Source organism: Phyllobates terribilis, unplaced genomic scaffold (assembly GCF_046119375.1).
Source record: "Phyllobates terribilis strain yellow unplaced genomic scaffold, ASM4611937v1 Scaffold_8__6_contigs__length_399053987, whole genome shotgun sequence".
NCBI classification, from domain to species: Eukaryota; Metazoa; Chordata; class Amphibia; order Anura; family Dendrobatidae; genus Phyllobates; species Phyllobates terribilis.
Window position 1 is genome coordinate 172,638,955 of NW_027362768.1, and position 22,635 is coordinate 172,661,589.

The window sequence follows — 22,635 nt, forward strand, 5'->3', positions numbered from 1 at the left end:
TAAATTTTCTGCTACACAGTGCGAAGCCAAAGTCTGTCAGAACTGTCATATGTGAACGGCGCCTGAGGGGGCACAGGAGCCTTATTGTAGCTTCACAGATAAGCATGTCACTCGGCATAGAACCTATTTTTTTCTTCATGAGGTAACTTATGGACAGTGGTGACATATTTTGCCATTTTATTTTCACTTTTCGACAAGAAGTTTATTCAGGATGTCACTTTCATGAGGTAAGTGCATGGCTGGCCACACTAGACCTCTTATAGGTGTATTATTTTTACACATTTATTTACTTTTACATTTATTCACATAGTATTATCTTTTTATTTCTTCATAGTTCAGTCAGGAGGCAGCGCCGTGCACACTCTGAGGTAAAATAAAAAAAAAAAAAGATGTCACTCATTGTTTCACAAGGCGGGAATCAAAGAAGATACCGCCTACATTAAGTACTGGACCAATGGAAAACAAGAGATTCAGGTGACTGAGCGCTGATTGGTGCTCACTTGAGGCAATCACTTGAGGGGGCGTGGTGTGCACCTGTCATCCGTTGTGGGAGGGACTAATTAGCGAAGACGTTAGGGGGCGTGCGCTAAAGTCCTATTCACTGAAGAGACTTACGGCATTCTAGTCGCGTAAGTTTCATTGAATGAATAGGGGCTTACGTCACAGTAAGGAAGGAGCTGTTCTTAGCTTCCTCCCTCCTTCTCTGTTCCCAGGTGAGGTCAACAGGGATCAGGAGGACGAAGGAAAAGAAGAAGTGACGAGAAAGAGATGGCCGGGAACGAGAACGAGCTGTGCGAGAGCCTCATTATCTGGGTAAGGGGGGCTGCAGTGACGTCACAGGTGTGTGGTGGAGGTGAGGGGGGCAGCAGTGACGTCATAGCTGTGTGTTTGATGTTCTGTAACGACTGCATCCAATTAATGTATTATTAATGTGAATTGCTGCACCATTATAACATTATAAGGCTCCAGCCTTCGTGTTATCGCGCCCCGCTGGATGGAGATTTCATGGGGGCTTCAGGACACTTTGTTTCTCTACACTTGTGTCGTGTTATTACGGAAAAAAAAATTGCATCAGCACAGAAAAATATAAATACAGAGCTGTAGAAGTACAGGTCCCAGCACCACGCTAGAGCCTGAGGCGCTCAGTAAGCGAGGGATAAAAATGTACTATTCATTTTATTTTTTTTACAAATTTATTAAATGAATAAAATGCAAGTGTAAAAAAAGACGTCCACACTGCCCCTCGTCCCGTCCACGACCCTGCGGCACGTACAGAATGAGCCGCCATATAATGCTGTACAGTATATGCAGGGATACGGGGGCTAACATATATACTATAGAGAGGAATCCAGGCATTCAGGTACTTGTAGTCCCCTGCTGTATTATTAATACACATCCTGTACTGATCCTGAGTTACATCCTGTATTATACTCCAGAGCTGCACTCACTATTCTGCTGGTGCAGTCACTGTGTACATACATTACATTACTGATCCTGAGTTATATCCTGTATTATACTCCAGAGCTGCACTCACTATTCTGCTGGTGCAGTCACTGTGTACATACATTACATTACTGATCCTGTACTGATCCTGAGTTACATCCTGTATTATACTCCAGAGCTGCATTCACTATTCTGCTGGTGTAGTCACTGTGTACATACATTACATTACTGATCCTGTACTGATCCTGAGTTACCTCCTGTATTATACTCCAGAGCTGCACTCACTATTCTGCTGGTGCAGTCACTGTGTACATACATTACATTACTGATCCTGAGTTACATCCTGTATTATACTCCAGAGCAGCACTCACTATTCTGCTGGTACAGTCACTGTGTACATACATTACATTACTGATCCTGTACTGATCCTGAGTTACCTCCTGTATTATACTCCAGAGCTGCACTCACTATTCTGCTGGTGCAGTCACTGTGTACATACATTACATTACTGATCCTGAGTTATATCCTGTATTATACTCCAGAGCTGCACTCACTATTCTGCTGGTACAGTCACTGTGTACATACATTACATTACTGATCATGAGTTACATCCTGTATTATACTCCAGAGCTGCACTCACTATTCTGCTGGTGCAGTCACTGTGTACATACATTACATTACTGATCCTGTACTGATCCTGAGTTACATCCTGTATTATACTCCAGAGCTGCATTCACTATTCTGCTGGTGTAGTCACTGTGTACATACATTACATTACTGATCCTGTACTGATCCTGAGTTACCTCCTGTATTATACTCCAGAGCTGCACTCACTATTCTGCTGGTGCAGTCACTGTGTACATACATTACATTACTGATCCTGAGTTACATCCTGTATTATACTCCAGAGCAGCACTCACTATTCTGCTGGTGCAGTCACTGTGTACATACATTACATTACTGATCTTGTACTGATCCTGAGTTACATCCTGTATTATACTCCAGAGCTGCACTCACTATTCTGTTGGTGGAGTCACTGTGTACATACATTACATTACTGATCCTGTACTGATCCTGAGTTACATCCTGTATTATACTCCAGAGCTGCACTCACTATTCTGCTGGTGCAGTCACTGTGTACATACATTACATTACTGATCCTGAGTTACATCCTGTATTATACTCCAGAGCTGCACTCACTATTCTACTGGTGCAGTCACTGTGTACATACATTACATTACTGATCCTGTACTGATCCTGAGTTACATCCTGTATTATTCTCCAGAGCTGCACTCACTATTCTGCTGGTGCAGTCACTGTGTACATACATTACATTACTGATCCTGTACTGATCCTGAGTTACATCCTGTATTATACCCCAGAGCTGCACTCACTATTCTGCTGATGCAGTCACTGTGCACATACATTACATTACTTATCCTATATTGGTCCTGGGTTACATCTGTATATAGAGGCTGAATTGTGAGCACAGCTCTGAAGTTTAAGGGTATGTGCCTATGGGACTTTTCTGGACGTCCTATAGTAGAAGAATCACTATGTTACCATCTGAGTGAAATACACCAATGTTGCCCCCCTGGTTGTGTCCGTTTTTCTCTGCCGCGGGTCGTTTGTCTGGACCTTTTTATCCAATGACTTTTAACACTGTATCTGTTAAAAACAAATGAAACTCAGTTGGATCTCTGAAGCACCAAGTCTGTCTTCCTGGTTTCATCCACGGATCTCCATAGACTTTAATGGCTCAGACTGATCCGCAAATCGGATGAGAATAGGACGTACTGTGATTCTGTTTGTAAAGCTGATGTGTGTCAGTCAGTGACACTCTATGGTCAGTGTGCTGTCCGAGATTGGGGCAGCTCTAGGACGCGTCACATAGATGTGTGCATGTAGCCTCAGGGTCCCACAACTATATAAAAAATTGTCATAGAGTTTGATCCAGAAAACCCCGGGCATTTATTTCCCACTTGTCGTCTGTGTGCAGTCCATTTATTTACAACAGCTGTTACACATTTACAGTTTCCTATGCTACACAATTGCAATGTATCCGTAAAAAACGGATGCTGTACTGTGGCTTTGTTTTGTGTTTTTGCACACACACAGACTTGAATAGCCGAGCTTCATCCCATTTACAGAAGAAGCTAGTGCTGGCTGTGATTTTTTTTTTTCACATGCAGATTTGGTCAGTGAAAAAAAATCGCTAATCTGCACTGTCTCATTAAATTAGTTTATTCCGAGTGCTGTCTGTTTTTTTTTTTTATGGACAGCACTCATGCCGAAAATACGGTCGTGTGAACGAGCCCTTAATGTGAGGGTCTGCTGCAGATTTCTTAAGCTCGCCATATACCTTAGATGACTGTCGGCTGTTAGATGCCATCTCGGCCGACTCTCTCACTGGTTCGGTCGAGCGCTCCTGTGTTCTCTAGGAGAGAGCCACCGACCGACACATCAGCCATCGGCTTATCTCGGAGAGCAATGTGCTCGACAGTCCAAAATCAGACATGTATGATCGACTTCTTCTGCGACGAACAGTCAGCTGGCGTTCCCATACACATTGGATCGTCAGGCCAACCCTGTCAATGTATGTTGGTTAGGGTGACATGAGTCTAATGTGTATGGGGGCCTAAAGCCTTGGAAAGGGTGATATCTGCAGTAACACCTACAGAATAAATCGGCATGCTGTGGATTTCAGATCTGCAGTGCTGGGCAGTTTTTGCTGTGGATGTTCTTCACAGTTTGTGCATGGGATTTCTGCTTGCAGGCAATGAATTGGAACATTGTTTATATCCATAGGTGCAATTATTAGCTGCACTTGTGTCGTTTGAACATAACTATGATTGGTTTTCTATTCACTGACAGCAAGACTTAATAAGTATATGATACCAAAAATGTGAAGATTTGAGGGGCAAGATTAGTGAGTGCTCACTCTATGGGGGAAATTCATCTTGAGGGCAACACTACCTCAGACCTCTAAAGTGACCCACATTACGCCCAACATTTCCTAACTCCTTACTTGCTGACTGTTTTCCTTTTAATCTAACAGAAAGTCACGGCAAATAACAAATGCTGTTTAGTAAATTCTGCCGAATAGCGAGTTCGAGCCAAGTCATTAAATTCTCATCAAGGGATATATTTCCTTTAAATCGGAGCCGTCTCCTGTACTTTGATATGAGAGGGCTTCAAAGGGGAAAGGGTCTGCTGCAGAAAAGCCTGGGATGGGCATGTAAAAACATTTCAAAGTTTAAATTCAAATAAAAGTTTTAGTAACTTTGCAAATACTTAGTTTTACCAAACTGTATATAGCAGGGTTCCCCAACTCCAGTCCTCAAGGACAGGGCTGGCTCCAGGTCTTTGTGGGCCCCGGGCGAAAGAGTCTCAGTGGTCCCTTTAACGCATACCACGATTCATGATGCACAGATACCGCAGAGAAATATATATAGTACAGGGCCAAAGATTTCACCTCTTACATTACATGACCGATATCTATTGTAAATTCCACAATAGCTCAGAATATTGGCCCCCATATAACGCTCCATACAGGATACTGGCCCCCATATAACGCTCCATACAGGATACTGGTCCCCTTATAACGCTCCATACTGAATACTGGCCCCCATATAACTCTCCATGCAGGCTGTGCCCCCACGTAATGCTCCATGCAGGCTGTTCCCCCCCACATAATGCCCCATGCAGGCTGTTCCCCCCCCCCCCCTTATAATGCCCCATGCAGGATGTCACCCCCCCCTTATAATGCCCCATGCAGGATGTCACCCCCCCCTTATAATGCCCCATGCAGGATGTCACCCCCCCCTTATAATGCCCCATGCAGGATGTCACCCCCCCCTTATAATGCCCCATGCAGGATGTCACCCCCCTTTTAATGCCCCATGCAGGATGTCACCCCCCCCTTATAATGCCCCATGCATTATGTCACCCCCCTTGTAATGCCCCATGCAGGATGTCACTCCCCCCCCCACACACACACATAATACCCCATGCAGGATGTCACCCTCCCCCATATAATGCCCCATGCCTCAATACATAAAAAAAAAAAAAAATCTAATACCTCACTTCTCACCTGCTGCCGCTGCTCTGGACTCCAGCGTCGCCGGCGTCTTCCCGCTCTGCGCTGTGACTGCTCAGGAGAGAGCGCGGTGTAAAGACGTCACCGCACCCTCTGACCTGAGACATCACAGTCGGAGGACGCGGAAGAGACCGGAGCTGCTGCGGAGGCACGGGGAGGGGTAAGTATTGTGCCGGGGCCCTGAGTAAGTGGGGGGAGCATGCGCTGACACCGCTCTCCTCTGCTCACGGGTCCCATAGCACGGCGGGGTGCCCGACGTCGAGTGGGCCCCCCGCCAGGTACTGACGCCGGGCCTGCTCAAGGACCACCAACAGGTCATATTTTCAGGATTTCCTTAGCATTGCACAGGTGATAATTCCATCACTTGAACAGGCAATAATTCCATCACCTGTGCAATACCAAGGAAGTCCTGAAAACATGATCTGTTGGTGGGTCTTGAGGACTGGAGTTCAGGAACACTGGTATATAGTTTTCTCCAGTCACATTTAAAGCTGCATTCAAAATCCTTAAAACAGGGATTTTATCAAAACTACAGCAAGCAGCCCAGTAAGTGATACATCACTGGAATCAGGGTCTCTGTCCCTACATCATGCTACTCTCAGATGGGGCAGCAAAATCCTGCCCATGTTTTAATGTACACTCACACATCACATGATTAACAGCCGTCCAACAGAACTAGCTGCCAGGATAAGAGAAAACTACAATTCTGGTGTTTTACCATTTTTCCACCAGTGCAAATCACACTGCTGACAAGAGAAGAGGCAACTCTTGACCAGTCTCTGAATTGTGATCCCCAGGACTGACGGTTTTGAAAAGAAGTCCTTAGAGCTGCGCAGCCTGCCCTAATGTGCCTGTGCTCCTACAGTGTCACAGAGACATACAACTGCAGGATCAGTAATGTAATGTATGTACACAGTGACTGCACCAGCAGAATAGTGAGTGCAGCTCTGGAGTATAATACAGGATGTAACTCAGTATCAGTACAGGATCAGTAATGTATGTACACAGTGACTGCACCAGCAGAATAGTGAGTGCAGCTCTGGAGTATAATACAGGATGTAACTCAGGATCAGTACAGGATCAGTAATGTAATGTATGTACACAGTGACTGCACCAGCAGAATAGTGAGTGCAGCTCTGGCGTATAATACAGGATGTAACTCCGGATCAGTACAGGATCAGTAATGTAATGTATGTACACAGTGACTGCACCAGCAGAATAGTGAGTGCAGCTCTGGAGTATAATACAGGATGTAACTCAGGATCAGTACAGGATAAGTAATGTAATGTATGTACACAGTGACTGCACCAGCAGAATAGTGAGTGCAGCTCTGGAGTATAATACAGGATATAACTCAGGATCAGTAATGTATGTACACAGTGACTGCACCAGCAGAATAGTGAGTGCAGCTCTGGAGTATAATACAGGATATAATTCAGGATCAGTACAGGATCCTGATGTAATGTACACTACCGTTCAAAAGTTTGGGGTCACCCAGACAATTTTGTGTTTTCCATGAAAACTCATACTTTTATTTATCAAATGAGTTGAAAAATGAATAGAAAATATAGTCCAGACATTGACAAGGTTAGAAATAATGATTTTTATTTGAAAGAATAATTTTCTCCTTCAAAATTTGCTTTGGTCACAGAATGCTCCTTTGCAGCAATTCCAGCATTGCAGACCTTTGGCATTCTAACTGTTAATTTGCTGCGGTATTCTTGAGATATTTCCCCCCATGCTTCCTGAAGCCCCTCCACAAGTTGGATTGGCTTGATAGGCACTTTTTGCGTACCATACGGTCAAGCTGCTCCCACAACAGCTCATGGGGTTGAGATCTGGTGACTGCGCTGGCCACTCCATTACTGATAGAATACCAGCTGCCTGCTTCTTCCCTAAATAGTACATGCATAATTTGGAGGTGTGCTTTGGGTCATTGTCCTGTTGTAGGATGAAATTGGTTCCAATCAAGCGCTGTCCACAGGGTATGGCATGGCGTTGCAAAATGGAGTGATAGCCTTCCTTATTCAAAATCCCATTTACCTTGTACAAATCTCCTACTTTACCAGTACCAAAGCAACCCCAGACCATCACATTACCTCCACCATGCTTCACAGATGGCGTCAGGCACTCTTCCAGCATCTTTTCAGTTCTGCGTCTCACAAATGTTCTTCTGTGTGATCCAAACACCTCAAACTTTGATTCGTCTGTCCATAAAACTTTTTTCCAATCTTCCTCTGTCCCATGTCTGTGCTCTTTTGCCCATATTAATCTTTTTCTTTTATTAGCCAATCTCAGATATGGCTTTTTCTTTGCCACTTTGCCCTGAAGGCCATCATCCTGGAGGCGCCTCTTCACTGTAGACGTTGACACTGGTGTTTTGCGTGTACTATTTAATGAAGCTGCCAGTTGAGGAGCTGTGAGACGTCGATTTCTCACACTAGAGACTCTAATGTACTTGTCCTGTTGCTCAGTTGTGCAGCGGGGCCTCCCACTTCTCTTTCTACTCTGGTTAGAGCCTGTTTGTGCTCTCCTCTGAAGGGAGTAGTACACACCGTTGTAGGAAATCTTCAGTTTCTTTGCAATTTCTCGCATGGAATAGCCTTCATTTCTAAGAACAAGAATAGACTGGCAAGTTTCACATGAAAGTTCTCTTTTTCTGGCCATTTTGAGAGTTTCATAGAACAAACAAATGTAATGCTCCAGATTCTCAACTAGCTCTCAAAGGAAGGTCAATTTTATAGCTTCTCAAATCAGCCAAACCGTTTTCAGCTGGGCTAACATACTTGTGCAAGGGTTTTCTAGGGTTTTCTAAACATCCATTAGCTTCTTACACAGTTAGCAAACACAATGTACCATTAAAACACTGGAGTGGTGGTTGTTGGAAATGGGCCTCTATACACCCATGTAGATATTGCAATATAAACAAGACGTTTGCAGCTAGAATAGTCATTTACAACATTAACAATGTATAGAGGGTATTTCTGATTCATTTAATGTTAGCTTCATTGAAAAAAAATGTGCTTTTCTTTCAAAATAATGAAATTTCTAAATGACCCCAAACTTTTGAACGGTAGTGTATGTACACAATGACTGCACCAGCAGAATACTGAGTGCAGCTCTGGAGTATAATACAGGATGTAACTCAGGATCAGTAATGTATGTACACAGTGACTGCACCAGCAGAATAGTGAGTGCAGCTCTGGAGTATAATACAGGATGTAACTCAGGATCAGTAATGTAATGTATGTACACAATGACTGCACCAGCAGAATACTGAGTGCAGCTCTGGAGTATAATACAGGATGTAACTCAGGATCAGTAATGTATGTACACAGTGACTGCACCAGCAGAATAGTGAGTGCAGCTCTGGAGTATAATACAGGATGTAACTCAGGATCAGTACAGGATCAGTAATGTAATGTATGTACACAGTGACTCCACCAGCAGAATAGTGAGTGCAGCTCTGGAGTATAATACAGGATGTAACTCAGGATCAGTAATGTATGTACACAGTGACTGCACCAGCAGAATAGTGAGTGCAGCTCTGGAGTATAATACAGGATGTAACTCAGGATCAGTAATGTAATGTATGTACACAATGACTGCACCAGCAGAATACTGAGTGCAGCTCTGGAGTATAATACAGGATGTAACTCAGGATCAGTAATGTATGTACACAGTGACTGCACCAGCAGAATAGTGAGTGCAGCTCTGGAGTATAATACAGGATGTAACTCAGGATCAGTACAGGATCAGTAATGTAATGTATGTACACAGTGACTCCACCAGCAGAATAGTGAGTGCAGCTCTGGAGTATAATACAGGATGTAACTCAGGATCAGTAATGTATGTACACAGTGACTGCACCAGCAGAATAGTGAGTGCAGCTCTGGAGTATAATACAGGATGTAACTCAGGATCAGTACAGGATCAGTAATGTAATGTATGTGCACAGTGACTGCACCAGCAGAATAGTGAGTGCAGCTCTGGAGTATAATACAGGATGTAACTCAGGATCAGTATAGGATCAGTAATGTAATGTATGTACACAGTGACTCCACCAGCAGAATAGTGAGTGCAGCTCTGGAGTATAATACAGGATGTAACTCAGGATCAGTAATGTAATGTATGTACACAGTGACTGCACCAGCAGAATAGTGAGTGCAGCTCTGGAGTATAATACAGGATGTAACTCAGGATCAGTAATGTAATGTATGTACACAGTGACTGCACCAGCAGAATAGTGAGTGCGGCTCTGGAGTATAATACTGGATGTAACTCAGGATCAGTACAGGATCAGTAATGTAATGTATGTACACAGTGACTCCACCAGCAGAATAGTGAGTGCAGCTCTGGAGTATAATATAGGATGTAACTCAGGGTCTGTACAGGATACATATGATTCACCTGCTGATGTGGATTGATTCTGCACATGTATCATAACGTCAGACAGAGATTTTGTGCCCTATGTACCAGGCTCAGATCTCGCTCCAGTGCTGCTGGTAACCCCTAAAGAACAGCTTTACTTCTGCTCTGTAAATAAGTTCTTCTATATTTAGTGAGACATCGGTCATTCACTTAATTAAATCAGATTTGCGGAGCTGACTAATCCCGGGTATTTGCTCTTACTTCATTACCTATAAATGATTAGAGGACAGCGCTGGTCTTTGGGGGGTTATCACATTCTCATGGAGGGGCAGGAAGCCGTCTTATATAGTAATGTGGCATTGATACTGTGTAATCATTTTATTAATAGGGGGTCGATAAGAGATGCAAGTCCTTGTATTACACCTTTACTCAATCTTTTACTGCATTACATAACAATCATTACGCTGTTCACTGCAGGATGAGCAGTGCTATGGGGCCAGGTTCTCACTGTAGCATCTGCTACTGCAACTTATCTGGATGATAAACATTGGGTAATTCGCATTCATTAATGTTGGAAAGCTGGATGAGTTAATGAGAAAATACACAGCTATCATATGAATATGGCGCATGTGTACATTAGCCATTTCCATACACTGTCTACAGCAGTCATCTATTTGGAGCGTCACCTATCAGGCTCCCGCTTCCTGCAGGTATACCTCACTCCATACACACAGCTCCCTGCAGCCGAGTCCTCACTGTGAATACCAGTAGAACCAGTCCTGAGAACTCTTGGGTGTGTTTACAACCCCAGAAAGCTGCCACACAAAGAGGCCATTAGTAACTACAAAGTATCCGGATTCCTCAGTGTGAACTGCTTTCATGATTTGAATATTTTATTTCTCTATTTGATTGGAGTATTTACACCTTGGATTGACAGCATGACCTGACCCTGGAATGTGTGACCCGGTGACATCATGGTGACATTCAAGACACAGCAAGAACAGTTCGTAGTGTGGATTGTTAGTTCTGCTGCAACGTTGAGCCCCTAAAGCTATAATATATAAATAATGCTAATAGCCATTTAAAAGCTGTGTGTTTCTTTGATAATCACTTGTAAAATTAATATACATAAAAGGTGCAGTCACTGTGCACACACATTACATTACTGATCCTGAGTTACATCCTGTATTATACTCCAGAGCTGCACTCACTATTCTGCTGGTGCAGTCACTGTCTACATACATTACATTACTGATCCTGTACTGATCCTGAGTTACATCCTGTATTATACTCCAGAGCTGCACTCACTATTCTGCTGGTGCAGTCACTGTGTACATACATTACATTACTGATCCTGTACTGATCCTGAGTTACATCCTGTATTATACTCCAGAGCTGCACTCACTATTCTGCTGGTGCAGTCACTGTGTACATACATTACATTACTTACCCTGTACTGATCATGAGTTACATCCTGTATTATACTCAAGAGCTGCACTCACTATTCTGCTGGTGCAGTCACTGTGTACATATATTACATTACTTATCCTGTACTGATCCTGAGTTACATCCTGTATTATACTCCAGAGCTGCACTGACTATTCTGCTGGTGCAGTCACTGTGTACATACATTACATTACTGATCCTGAGTTACATCCTGTATTATACTCCAGAGCTGCACTCACTATTCAGCTGGTGCAGTCACTGTGTACATACATTACATTACTGATCCTGTACTGATCCTGAGTTACATCCTGTAATATACTCCAGAGCTGCACTCACTATTCTGCTGGTGCAGTCACTGTGTACATACATTACATTACTTATCTTATACTGATCCTGAGTTACATCCTGTATTATTCTCCAGAGCTGCACTCACTATTCTGCTGGTGCAGTCACTGTGTACATACATTACATTACTGATCCTGTACTGATCCTGAGTTACATCCTGTATTATACTCCAGAGCTGCACTCACTATTCTGCTGGTGCAGTCACTGTGTACATACATTACATTACTTATCCTGTACTGATCCTGAGTTACATCCTGTATTATACTCCAGAGCTGCACTCACTATTCTGCTGGTGCAGTCACTGTGTACATGCATTACATTACTTATCCTGTACTGATCCTGAGTTACATCCTGTATTATACTCCAGAGCTGCACTCACTATTCTGCTGGTGCAGTCACTGTGTACATACATTACATTACTGATCCTGTACTGATCCTGAGTTACATCCTGTATTATACTCCAGAGCTGCACTCACTATTCTGCTGGTGCAGTCACTGTGTACATACATTACATTACTTATCCTATACTGATCCTGAGTTACATCCTGTATTATACTCCAGAGCTGCACTCACTATTCTGCTGGTGCAGTCACTGTGTACATACATTACATTACTGATCCTGTACTGATCCTGAGTTACATCCTGTATTATACTCCAGAGCTGCACTCACTATTCTGCTGGTGCAGTCACTGTGTACATACATTACATTACTTACCCTGTACTGATCCTGATTTACATCCTGTATTACACTCCAGAGCTGCACTCACTATTCTGCTGGTGCAGTCACTGTGTACATGCATTACATTACTTATCCTGTACTGATCCTGAGTTACATCCTGTATTATAATCCAGAGCTGCACTCACTATTCTGCTGGTGCAGTCACTGTGTACATACATTACATTACTGATCCTGAGTTACATCCTGTATTATACTCCAGAGCTGCACTCACTATTCTGCTGGTGCAGTCACTGTGTACATACATTACATTACTTACCCTGTACTGATCCCGAGTTGCATCCTGTATTATATTCCAGAGCTGCACTCACTATTCTGCGGTGCAGTCACTGTGTACATACATTACATTACTGATCCTGAGTTACATCCTGTATTATACTCCAGAGCTGCACTCACTATTCTGCAGGTGCAGTCACTGTGTACATACATTACATTACTGATCCTGTACTGATCCTGAGTTACATCCTGTATTATATTCCAGAGCTGCACTCACTATTCTGCTGGTGCAGTCACTGTGTACATACATTACATTACTGATCCTGAGTTACATCCTGTATTATACTTCAGAGCTGCACTCACTATTCTGCTGGTGCAGTCACTGTGTACATGCATTACATTACTTATCCTGTACTGATCCTGAGTTACATCCTGTATTATACTCCAGAGCTGCACTCACTATTCTGCTGGTGCAGTCACTGTGTACATACATTACATTACTTATCCTATACTGATCCTGAGTTACATCCTGTATTATACTCCAGAGCTGCACTCACTATTCTGCTGGTGCAGTCACTGTGTACATACATTACCTTACTGATCCTGAGTTACATCCTGTATTATACTTCAGAGCTGCACTCACTATTCTGCTGGTGCAGTCACTGTGTACATGCATTACATTACTTATCCTGTACTGATCCTGAGTTACATCCTGTATTATACTCCAGAGCTGCACTCACTATTCTGCTGGTGCAGTCACTGTGTACATACATTACATTACTTATCCTATACTGATCCTGAGTTACATCCTGTATTATACTCCAGAGCTGCACTCACTATTCTGCTGGTGCAGTCACTGTGTACATACATTACATTACTGATCCTGAGTTACATCCTGTATTATACTCCAGAGCTGCACTCACTATTCTGCTGGTGCAGTCACTGTGTACATACATTACATTACTTACCCTGTACTGATCCTGAGTTACATCCTGTATTATATTCCAGTGCTGCACTCACTATTCTGCTGGTGCAGTCACTGTGTACATACATTACATTACTGATCCTGTACTGATCCTGAGTTACATCCTGTATTATACTTCAGAGCTGCACTCACTATTCTGCTGGTGCAGTCACTGTGTACATACATTACATTACTGATCCTGTACTGATCCTGAGTTACATCCTGTATTATACTCCAGAGCTGCACTCACTATTCTGCTGGTGCAGTCACTGTGTACATGCATTACATTACTTATCCTGTACTGATCCTGAGTTACATCCTGTATTATACTCCAGAGCTGCACTCACTATTCTGCTGGTGCAGTCACTGTGTACATACATTACATTACTGATCCTGAGTTACATCCTATATTATACTCCAGAGCTGCACTCACTATTCTGCTGGTGCAGTCACTGTGTACATACATTACATTACTTACCCTGTACTGATCCTGAGTTACATCCTGTATTATATTCCAGAGCTGCACTCACTATTCTGCTGGTGCAGTCACTGTGTACATACATTACATTACTGATCCTGTACTGATCCTGAGTTACATCCTGTATTATACTCCAGAGCTGCACTCACTATTCTGCTGGTGCAGTCACTGTGTACATGCATTACATTACTTATCCTGTACTGATCCTGAGTTACATCCTGTATTATACTCCAGAGCTGGACTCACTATTCTGCTGGTGCAGTCACTGTGTACATACATTACATTACTGATCCTGTACTGATCCTGAGTTACATCCTGTATTATACTCCAGAGCTGCACTCACTATTCTGCTGGTGCAGTCACTGTGTACATACATTACATTACTTATCCTATACTGATCCTGAGTTACATCCTGTATTATACTCCAGAGCTGCACTCACTATTCTGCTGGTGCAGTCACTGTGTACATACATTACATTACTGATCCTGTACTGATCCTGAGTTACATCCTGTATTATACTCCAGAGCTGCACTCACTATTCTGCTGGTGCAGTCACTGTGTACATACATTACATTACTTACCCTGTACTGATCCTGATTTACATCCTGTATTACACTCCAGAGCTGCACTCACTATTCTGCTGGTGCAGTCACTGTGTACATGCATTACATTACTTATCCTGTACTGATCCTGAGTTACATCCTGTATTATACTCCAGAGCTGCACTCACTATTCTGCTGGTGCAGTCACTGTGTACATACATTACATTACTGATCCTGAGTTACATCCTGTATTATACTCCAGAGCTGCACTCACTATTCTGCTGGTGCAGTCACTGTGTACATACATTACATTACTTACCCTGTACTGATCCTGAGTTACATCCTGTATTATACCCCAGAGCAGCACTCACTATTCTGCTGGTGCAGTCACTGTGTACATGCATTACATTACTTATCCTGTACTGATCCTAAGTTACATCCTGTATTATACTCCAGAGCTGCACTCACTATTCTGCTGGTGCAGTCACTGTGTACATACATTACCTTACTGATCCTGAGTTACATCCTGTATTATACTCCAGAGCTGCACTCACTATTCTGCTGGTGCAGTCACTGTGTACATACATTACATTACTTACCCTGTACTGATCCTGAGTTACATCCTGTATTATATTCCAGAGCTGCACTCACTATTCTGCTGGTGCAGTCACTGTGTACATACATTACATTACTGATCCTGAGTTACCTCCTGTATTATACTCCAGAGCTGCACTCACTATTCTGCTGGTGCAGTCACTGTGTACATACATTACATTACTGATCCTGAGTTACATCCTGTATTATACTCCAGAGCTGCGCTCACTATTCTGCTGATGCAGTCACTGTGTACATACATTACATTACTTACCCTGTACTGATCCTGAGTTACATCCTGTATTATATTCCAGTGCTGCACTCACTATTCTGCTGGTGCAGTCACTGTGTACATACATTACATTACTGGTCCTGTACTGATCCTGAGTTACATCCTGTATTATACTCCAGAGCTGCACTCACTATTCTGCTGGTGCAGTCACTGTGTACATACATTACATTACTTACCCTGTACTGATCCTGAGTTACATCCTGTATTATATTCCAGAGCTGCACTCACTATTCTGCTGGTGCAGTCACTGTGTACATACATTACATTACTGATCCTGAGTTATATCCTGTATTATACTTCAGAGCTGCACTCACTATTCTGCTGGTGCAGTCACTGTGTGCATGCATTACATTACTTATCCTGTACTGATCCTGAGTTACATCCTGTATTATACTCCAGAGCTGCACTCACTATTCTGCTGGTGCAGTCACTGTGTACATACATTACATTACTGATCCTGAGTTACCTACTGTATTATACTCCAGAGCTGCACTCACTATTCTGCTGGCGGAGTCACTGTGTACATACATTACATTAGTGATCCTGAGTTACATCCTGTATTATACTCCAGAGCTGCACTCACTATTCTGCTGGTGCAGTAACTGTGTACATACATTACATTTCTTACCCTGTACTGATCCTGAGTTACATCCTGTATTATATTCCAGAGCTGCACTCACTATTCTGCTGGTGCAGTCACTGTGTACATACATTACATTACTGATCCTGTACTGATCCTGAGTTACATCCTGTATTATACTTCAGAGCTGCACTCACTATTCTGCTGGTGCAGTCACTGTGTACATACATTACATTACTGATCCTGTACTGATCCTGAGTTACATCCTGTATTATACTCCAGAGCTGCACTCACTATTCTGCTGGTGCAGTCACTGTGTACATGCATTACATTACTTATCCTGTACTGATCCTGAGTTACATCCTGTATTATACTCCAGAGCTGCACTCACTATTCTGCTGGTGCAGTCACTGTGTACATACATTACATTACTGATCCTGAGTTACATCCTGTATTATACTCCAGAGCTGCACTCACTATTCTGCTGGTGCAGTCACTGTGTACATACATTACATTACTTACCCTGTACTGATCCTGAGTTACATCCTGTATTATATTCCAGAGCTGCACTCACTATTCTGCTGGTGCAGTCACTGTGTACATACATTACATTACTTACCCTGTACTGATCCTGAGTTACATCCTGTATTATACCCCAGAGCAGCACTCACTATTCTGCTGGTGCAGTCACTGTGTACATGCATTACATTACTTATCCTGTACTGATCCTGAGTTACATCCTGTATTATACTCCAGAGCTGCACTCACTATTCTGCTGGTGCAGTCACTTTGTACATACATTACATTTCTCATCCTGTATGTTAGAAAGTTTCCTTCATAATACAGTAGGATTCAGAGCTGAAATTTCCCAGCATGCCAATTTACATTTTGGGAGTTGTTCTTTTACAGTAGCCCTTGTACTGTCATATGATGTAGGAGAAAATCACCCTCTTCTTCTCCCGGGCATCTTACCAGCTTAACTAAACCTTTTCGTGGCTTTTTCCAGTGTTGGCTAGAGAATAATTACACTTGTATCGGTATAGAATTAACGGGCTCCTGCTTGTAGATGGAGGTCCCAGAGGTAGGACCCCATTTTAGAAAACAATTAGATAAGCGTCCAATCATTGGGGTCCCACCGCAGAGGCAAACAAGCAATAATGACACAGAGCTCCCTTGTCCCCGTTTTGTAGCGGTGGTCGAGCCTGTGCTCTGTCGCTACAGTCATAATATATGGGGCTGACAAACATATCTGAGTGCACCATGTGTGACCACCGCTCCATTCAAGAGGGGGCACGGGACCCTTCTTTTAATATGTTGTAATTGTAGGACATTTCTGTTAACCCCTCTCGTATACAATCGAGTACCGTTTGTGCGTAGTTCATATTATTTTGGGGGGCAGATTCTAAAACTGCGCCACATTTTAACATTTATGGAGAAAGATATATTTTTTTTTTTGCATGGAAAATAGCAGCTGTAATCTGCAAGTCTGAATATAATGTCTTCTTAGCAGAAATCAGATCTCATGACTGTAGATAAACTGAAGTGTGAATGCAGCTTTGTACCTGACCCAGAGAATAAGATATGATGTAACATTGCGCAAGATAAGTAAAGCAAAGTCTTTGTAAAGTTGCTCAACATTTCATGTAGATTTAGAGATGGACATGTTGGAAGAAGTGGAGATGTGATGTCGGGGTTCTTCTCCTGTCTGTGGGCGGGGGGCATCACAGGTATTCAGTGCAGCTTTGCTATGGCTGACGCACACATATGTCTGCTGCAGTCGTGATTCTTAGCCACTAATAAATGGAGAAGGGGAATCTTGACTGGGAGTCCGTGGTCTCATTTGGATGATAGCAGTCCCACTTCTCCTGGGACTGGGAGAGGACAAGTCGCTGAGCCACCAGTAAAGGGAATGTACTAGATCCATCTGACAGCTGCTTCCTGAGACCTGGTAGGTTACAATATACATGAACGGAAGATAAGGAATATTTGCCTTTTGAACCCTGATGTGGAAAACGTGACGGCTGTGTAATGTCTGCGTAGCTCGCTGGATACGGGCTGAGCTCGCTGAATACCGACAATGGGAGGTTGATCGTGAGCAATAATGAGGATCCGACTATTAAAAATAATAGTAATATAAATGTGTAATAATTATATGTAGTAATACAGGGATGTTTATACAATGTAATAAATGCAACGCATCAGTATCTCATAAATAAATGGCTCTTTCTGATCCTTCATTTCGACTTCTGATCCTGAAAGGAACTGAAGCTGACAAAATCGCCTCCCATTAAAGGGGCCGTCTGCAGCTCTGCTGGGTGTCCATGAGCTGCTGTGCAGAGTAAACAATTATCATCTTGTGGGTCCAGAAGTCAAAGCTCCTCTGATCATAAAGTGATGGCGTATCCCAGATATATGAAATGTAGAGACCCTTTATGTAGATGGATATATCATGGCTCATCTGGTGAGGTGGATTTGCTGAGCTGTAGGTCTGGATGAGCAGCCAGAACTGAGGCATTGGTGCAGCTAGATACAGCAGAGCTTGATTAGCTAGATGACACGTAGAACAGAGGAGCTGGATATGGTGGATGGCTTGTGGATCAGCAGAGCTGAGTATGTTGGGTAGCATGTAGAACAGCGTTGCAAGATATGCAAACAAGTACCTTGATGCAGTAGAGCCGAGTGTACTGACAGCACCTTGGCTTGGAATAGTATAGCTGAGTTGTCTGGCAGGTAACGTGGAATGAAAGAGCTGTGTTTGTGGACAACAACTTAGAACAGTAGAGCCATGTTGGCAGACTGACACCTTGGAACAGTAGAGCCATGTATGCAGATAGGTATCTTGATGCAGCAGAGCCGAGTGTGTGGACAGCACCTTGGAACAGTAAAGTTAGGTATGCAGACAGGTACCTTGATGCAGAGTAGTTGGAACAGCAGAGCCTATTTTGCAGGCAGGCACCTTGGTATAACCGAGCCAACTGTGAGAAAAGCACCTTGGTACAGTAGAGATTAATTTGCAGACAATAGAATAGTAGAGGCGGGTATACACACAGATACCTTGATGCAGCAGAGCTTAGTATGCGGTCAGCACCTTTGGAACAGTAAAGCTACATATGCAGACAGGTACTTTGATGCAGCATAGCCAAGTTGGCAGACAGCTCCTTGGAACAGCAGAGCCTATTATGCAGGCAGGCACCTTGGTATAGCAGGGCCAACTGTGAGAACAGCACCTTGGTACAGTAGAGATGAATTTGCAGACAGTAGAACAGTAGATGCGGGTATACACACAGGTACCTTGTTGCAGCAAAACTGAGCATTCAGAATTCCGAAACCACCCTGAAACAGCAGCGCCAAGTTGGTAGACAAGCAACTTGGTATAGCAGAGCTGAGTGTCTGGACAACACAGGAGAGTTTGTCAGGAGGCGCACACACAGGCCCTAAAGGCCTAGGAGAGTGAAATTGGGGGTGCGCAATGGGTTATGATGGCAACCCAACTCACGTGAGAGCTGGTTCAAGGACAAGTAGCTATCTAGATAGATATGAGATTCGTTTTTGTCCCTACTGATCATTTTCAACCTTCTCTCCACAGTTGCAGACATTTAACACCAGCGCTCCATGTAAAACCATCGATGACCTCACGAGTGGCGTGCCGATGGCGCAAGTCCTTCACGAAATGTAAGTGTCCCTCTGTGAGGCAGATCCTGCCCTAATCATCGCCTTTGCTAAATTATTGTAGCTGAATCCCTGTATGATGGGAAGTCCTGGCTCCGTCTAATCTACTTCATGTTTCCATTCTTCACCATTTCTACATTTCTTCTCACTATCGGTGAATGGAAGGAAGGATTCACTGGGAATGATCAGAGTGTCCCACCGCCGCTGGGTCCTTTAGAAATCCAATTTCCCTGCAGCGCCACCATAGGGAAAATAAAGTATTGCATGGCTCATTGAAGCGTCCTGTAATACATGGATGTCCTCGGTCTTCCATAGTGAGAGACGTTCTCTGTAACTATTCTGCACTTTGGTTAATTGATTCAGATCCCGAATGGAGGAACCCCCCAGGATTCACTAGTGAGGCACTTAAAAATGTATTTCCTAATTTTTCCTCATCAGTGACAACATGTAACATAAAACACTAAATAATCTGTCGGCCTCCGGCGATTTCTCAGACTCCCAGCACTGCCAGGCCCAGACTTGTTCTGCTGAATTATTCACTCTCAGGCGGGCAGAGATACCAGGACACTACAAACACGGCCGATCATAAATGCCAGAACACATTGCTGGGTGTAATACAAGTATGGCTTATGGGATCAATTTAGGGTGACTTCTTTTTCTCCCAATGTCATGCCACTGCAGTCCAGGAAGTTGAGATTTGAGGAGCTGTTTGCAGGGTTTGTTGCTTTTGCTGTCAGTTTGTTGCTTGACACTAAGAGGAACTTTATAATCATCGGTGTGTATCGGTTTTGTTAGTCCGGGATTGGAAATCACAGGAAGGGGCAAACAGCGCCTCATATCTCAGCCTCCTAGATCTCTGTGAATGACACATTCAGGTTTTAACTGGAAAAACACTAAAGTTATTCCTCCAGTTTTATTGATGACAGTGAAGACCATATTGACCTAAAATGTGATTTCAGTTTTAGTCACTGGTTTTTCACGTCCTTCCCATAGAGATGGCTCCTATTTCAATGAGTCCTGGATAGCGCGTATTAAAGAAGATGTTGGAGACAATCGGAGAATAAAGGTATTTTTCATCATTAGACGAGAGAGAGATAAATATGTAATTATCACTCATTCTTCATTGTTGTATCTGATCTTAACGGACTAAACTATAAATGGACTGAGGTGTCCCGAAATGTATGAACAGGTTCAGCAGGTTCTATGGATGGAGTCACTGGGTACAAACATTGCATTACTTATCCTGAGTTACCTCCTGTATTATACTCTAGAGCTGCACTCACTATTCTGCTGGTGCAGTCACTGTGTACATACATTACATTACTGATCCTGAGTTACAGCCTGTATTATACTCCAGAGCTGCACTCACTATTCTGCTGGTGCAGTCATTGTGTACATACATTACATTACTGATCCTGTACTGATCCTGAGTTACATCCTGTATTATACTCCAGAGCTGCATTCACTATTCTGCTGGTGCAGTCACTGTGTACATACATTACATTACTGATACTGAGTTACATCATTTATTATACTCTAGAGCTGCACTCACTATTCTGCTGGTGCAGTCACTGTGTACATACATTACATTACTGATCCTGTACTGATCCTGAGTTACATTCTGTATTATACTCTAGAGCTGCACTCACTATTCTGCTAGTGCAGTCACTGTGTACATACATTACATTACTGATCCAGTACTGATCCTGAGTTACATCCTGTATTATACTCCAGAGCTGCAGTCACTATTCTGCTCGTGCAGTCACTGTGTACATACATTACATTACTGATCCTGTACTGATCCTGAGTTATATCCTGTATTATACTCCAGAGCTGCACTCACTTTTCTGCTGGTGCAGTCACTGTGTACATACATTGCATTACTGATCCTGCACTGATCCTGAGTTACATCCTGTATTATACTCCAGAGCTGCACTCACTATTCTGCTGGTGCAGTCACTGTGTACATACATTGCATTACTGATCCTGTACTGATCCTGAGTTACATGCTGTATTATACTCCAGAGCTGCACTCACTTTTCTGCTGGTGCAGTCACTGTGTACATACATTACATTACTGATCCTGCACTGATCCTGAGTTACATCCTGTATTATACTCCAGAGCTGCACTCAGTATTCTGCTGGTGCAGTCACTGTGTACATACATTGCATTACTGATCCTGTACTGATCCTGAGTTTCATCCTGTATTATACCCCAGAGCTGCACTCACTATTCTGCTGGTCCAGTCACTGTGTACACACATTACATTACTTATCCTATACTGATCCTGAGTTACATCCTGTATTATTCTCCAGAGCTGAGCTCACTATTCTGCTGGTGCAGTCAAATGTGTACATACAATATATTATTGATCTTGTAGTGATCCTGAGTTACATCCAGTATTATACCCCAGAGCTGCACTCACTATTTTATGATGCAGTCATACATTACATTACTGATCCTGTACTGATCCTGAGTTACATCCTGTATTATACTCCAGAGCTGTACTCACTATTCTGCTGGTGCAGTCACTGTGTACATACATTACATTACTGATCCTGTACTGATCCTGCGCTACATCCTGTATTATACTCCAGAGCTGCACTCACTATTCTGCTGGTGCAGTCACTGTGTACATACATTATATTACTGATCCTGAGTTACATCCTGTATTATACTCCAGAGCTGCACTCACTATTCTGCTGGTGCAGTCACTGTGTACATACATTATATTACTGATCCTGAGCTACATCCTGTATTATACTCCAGAGCTGCACTCACTATTCTGCTGGTGCAGTCACTGTGTATATACATTACATTACTGATCCTGTACTGATCCTGAGTTACATCCTGTATTA

The 22,635-nt window shown here is 43.1% G+C and overlaps 1 protein-coding gene across 1 annotated transcript in view; it reads left to right on the top strand.

Moving 5' to 3' along the window:
• The first annotated feature begins 654 nt into the window (after nucleotides 1–654).
• Nucleotides 655–22,635, top strand: part of HOOK1 (hook microtubule tethering protein 1) — a 123,171-nt gene continuing 101,190 nt past the window's right edge. Inside the window, exons 1-3 of the mRNA XM_073643740.1 lie at nucleotides 655–813; nucleotides 19,694–19,779; nucleotides 20,770–20,842. Coding sequence (XP_073499841.1) covers nucleotides 769–813; nucleotides 19,694–19,779; nucleotides 20,770–20,842 — 204 coding nt within the window. The 5' untranslated portion in view covers nucleotides 655–768. The remainder of the gene's footprint in view (nucleotides 814–19,693; nucleotides 19,780–20,769; nucleotides 20,843–22,635) is intronic.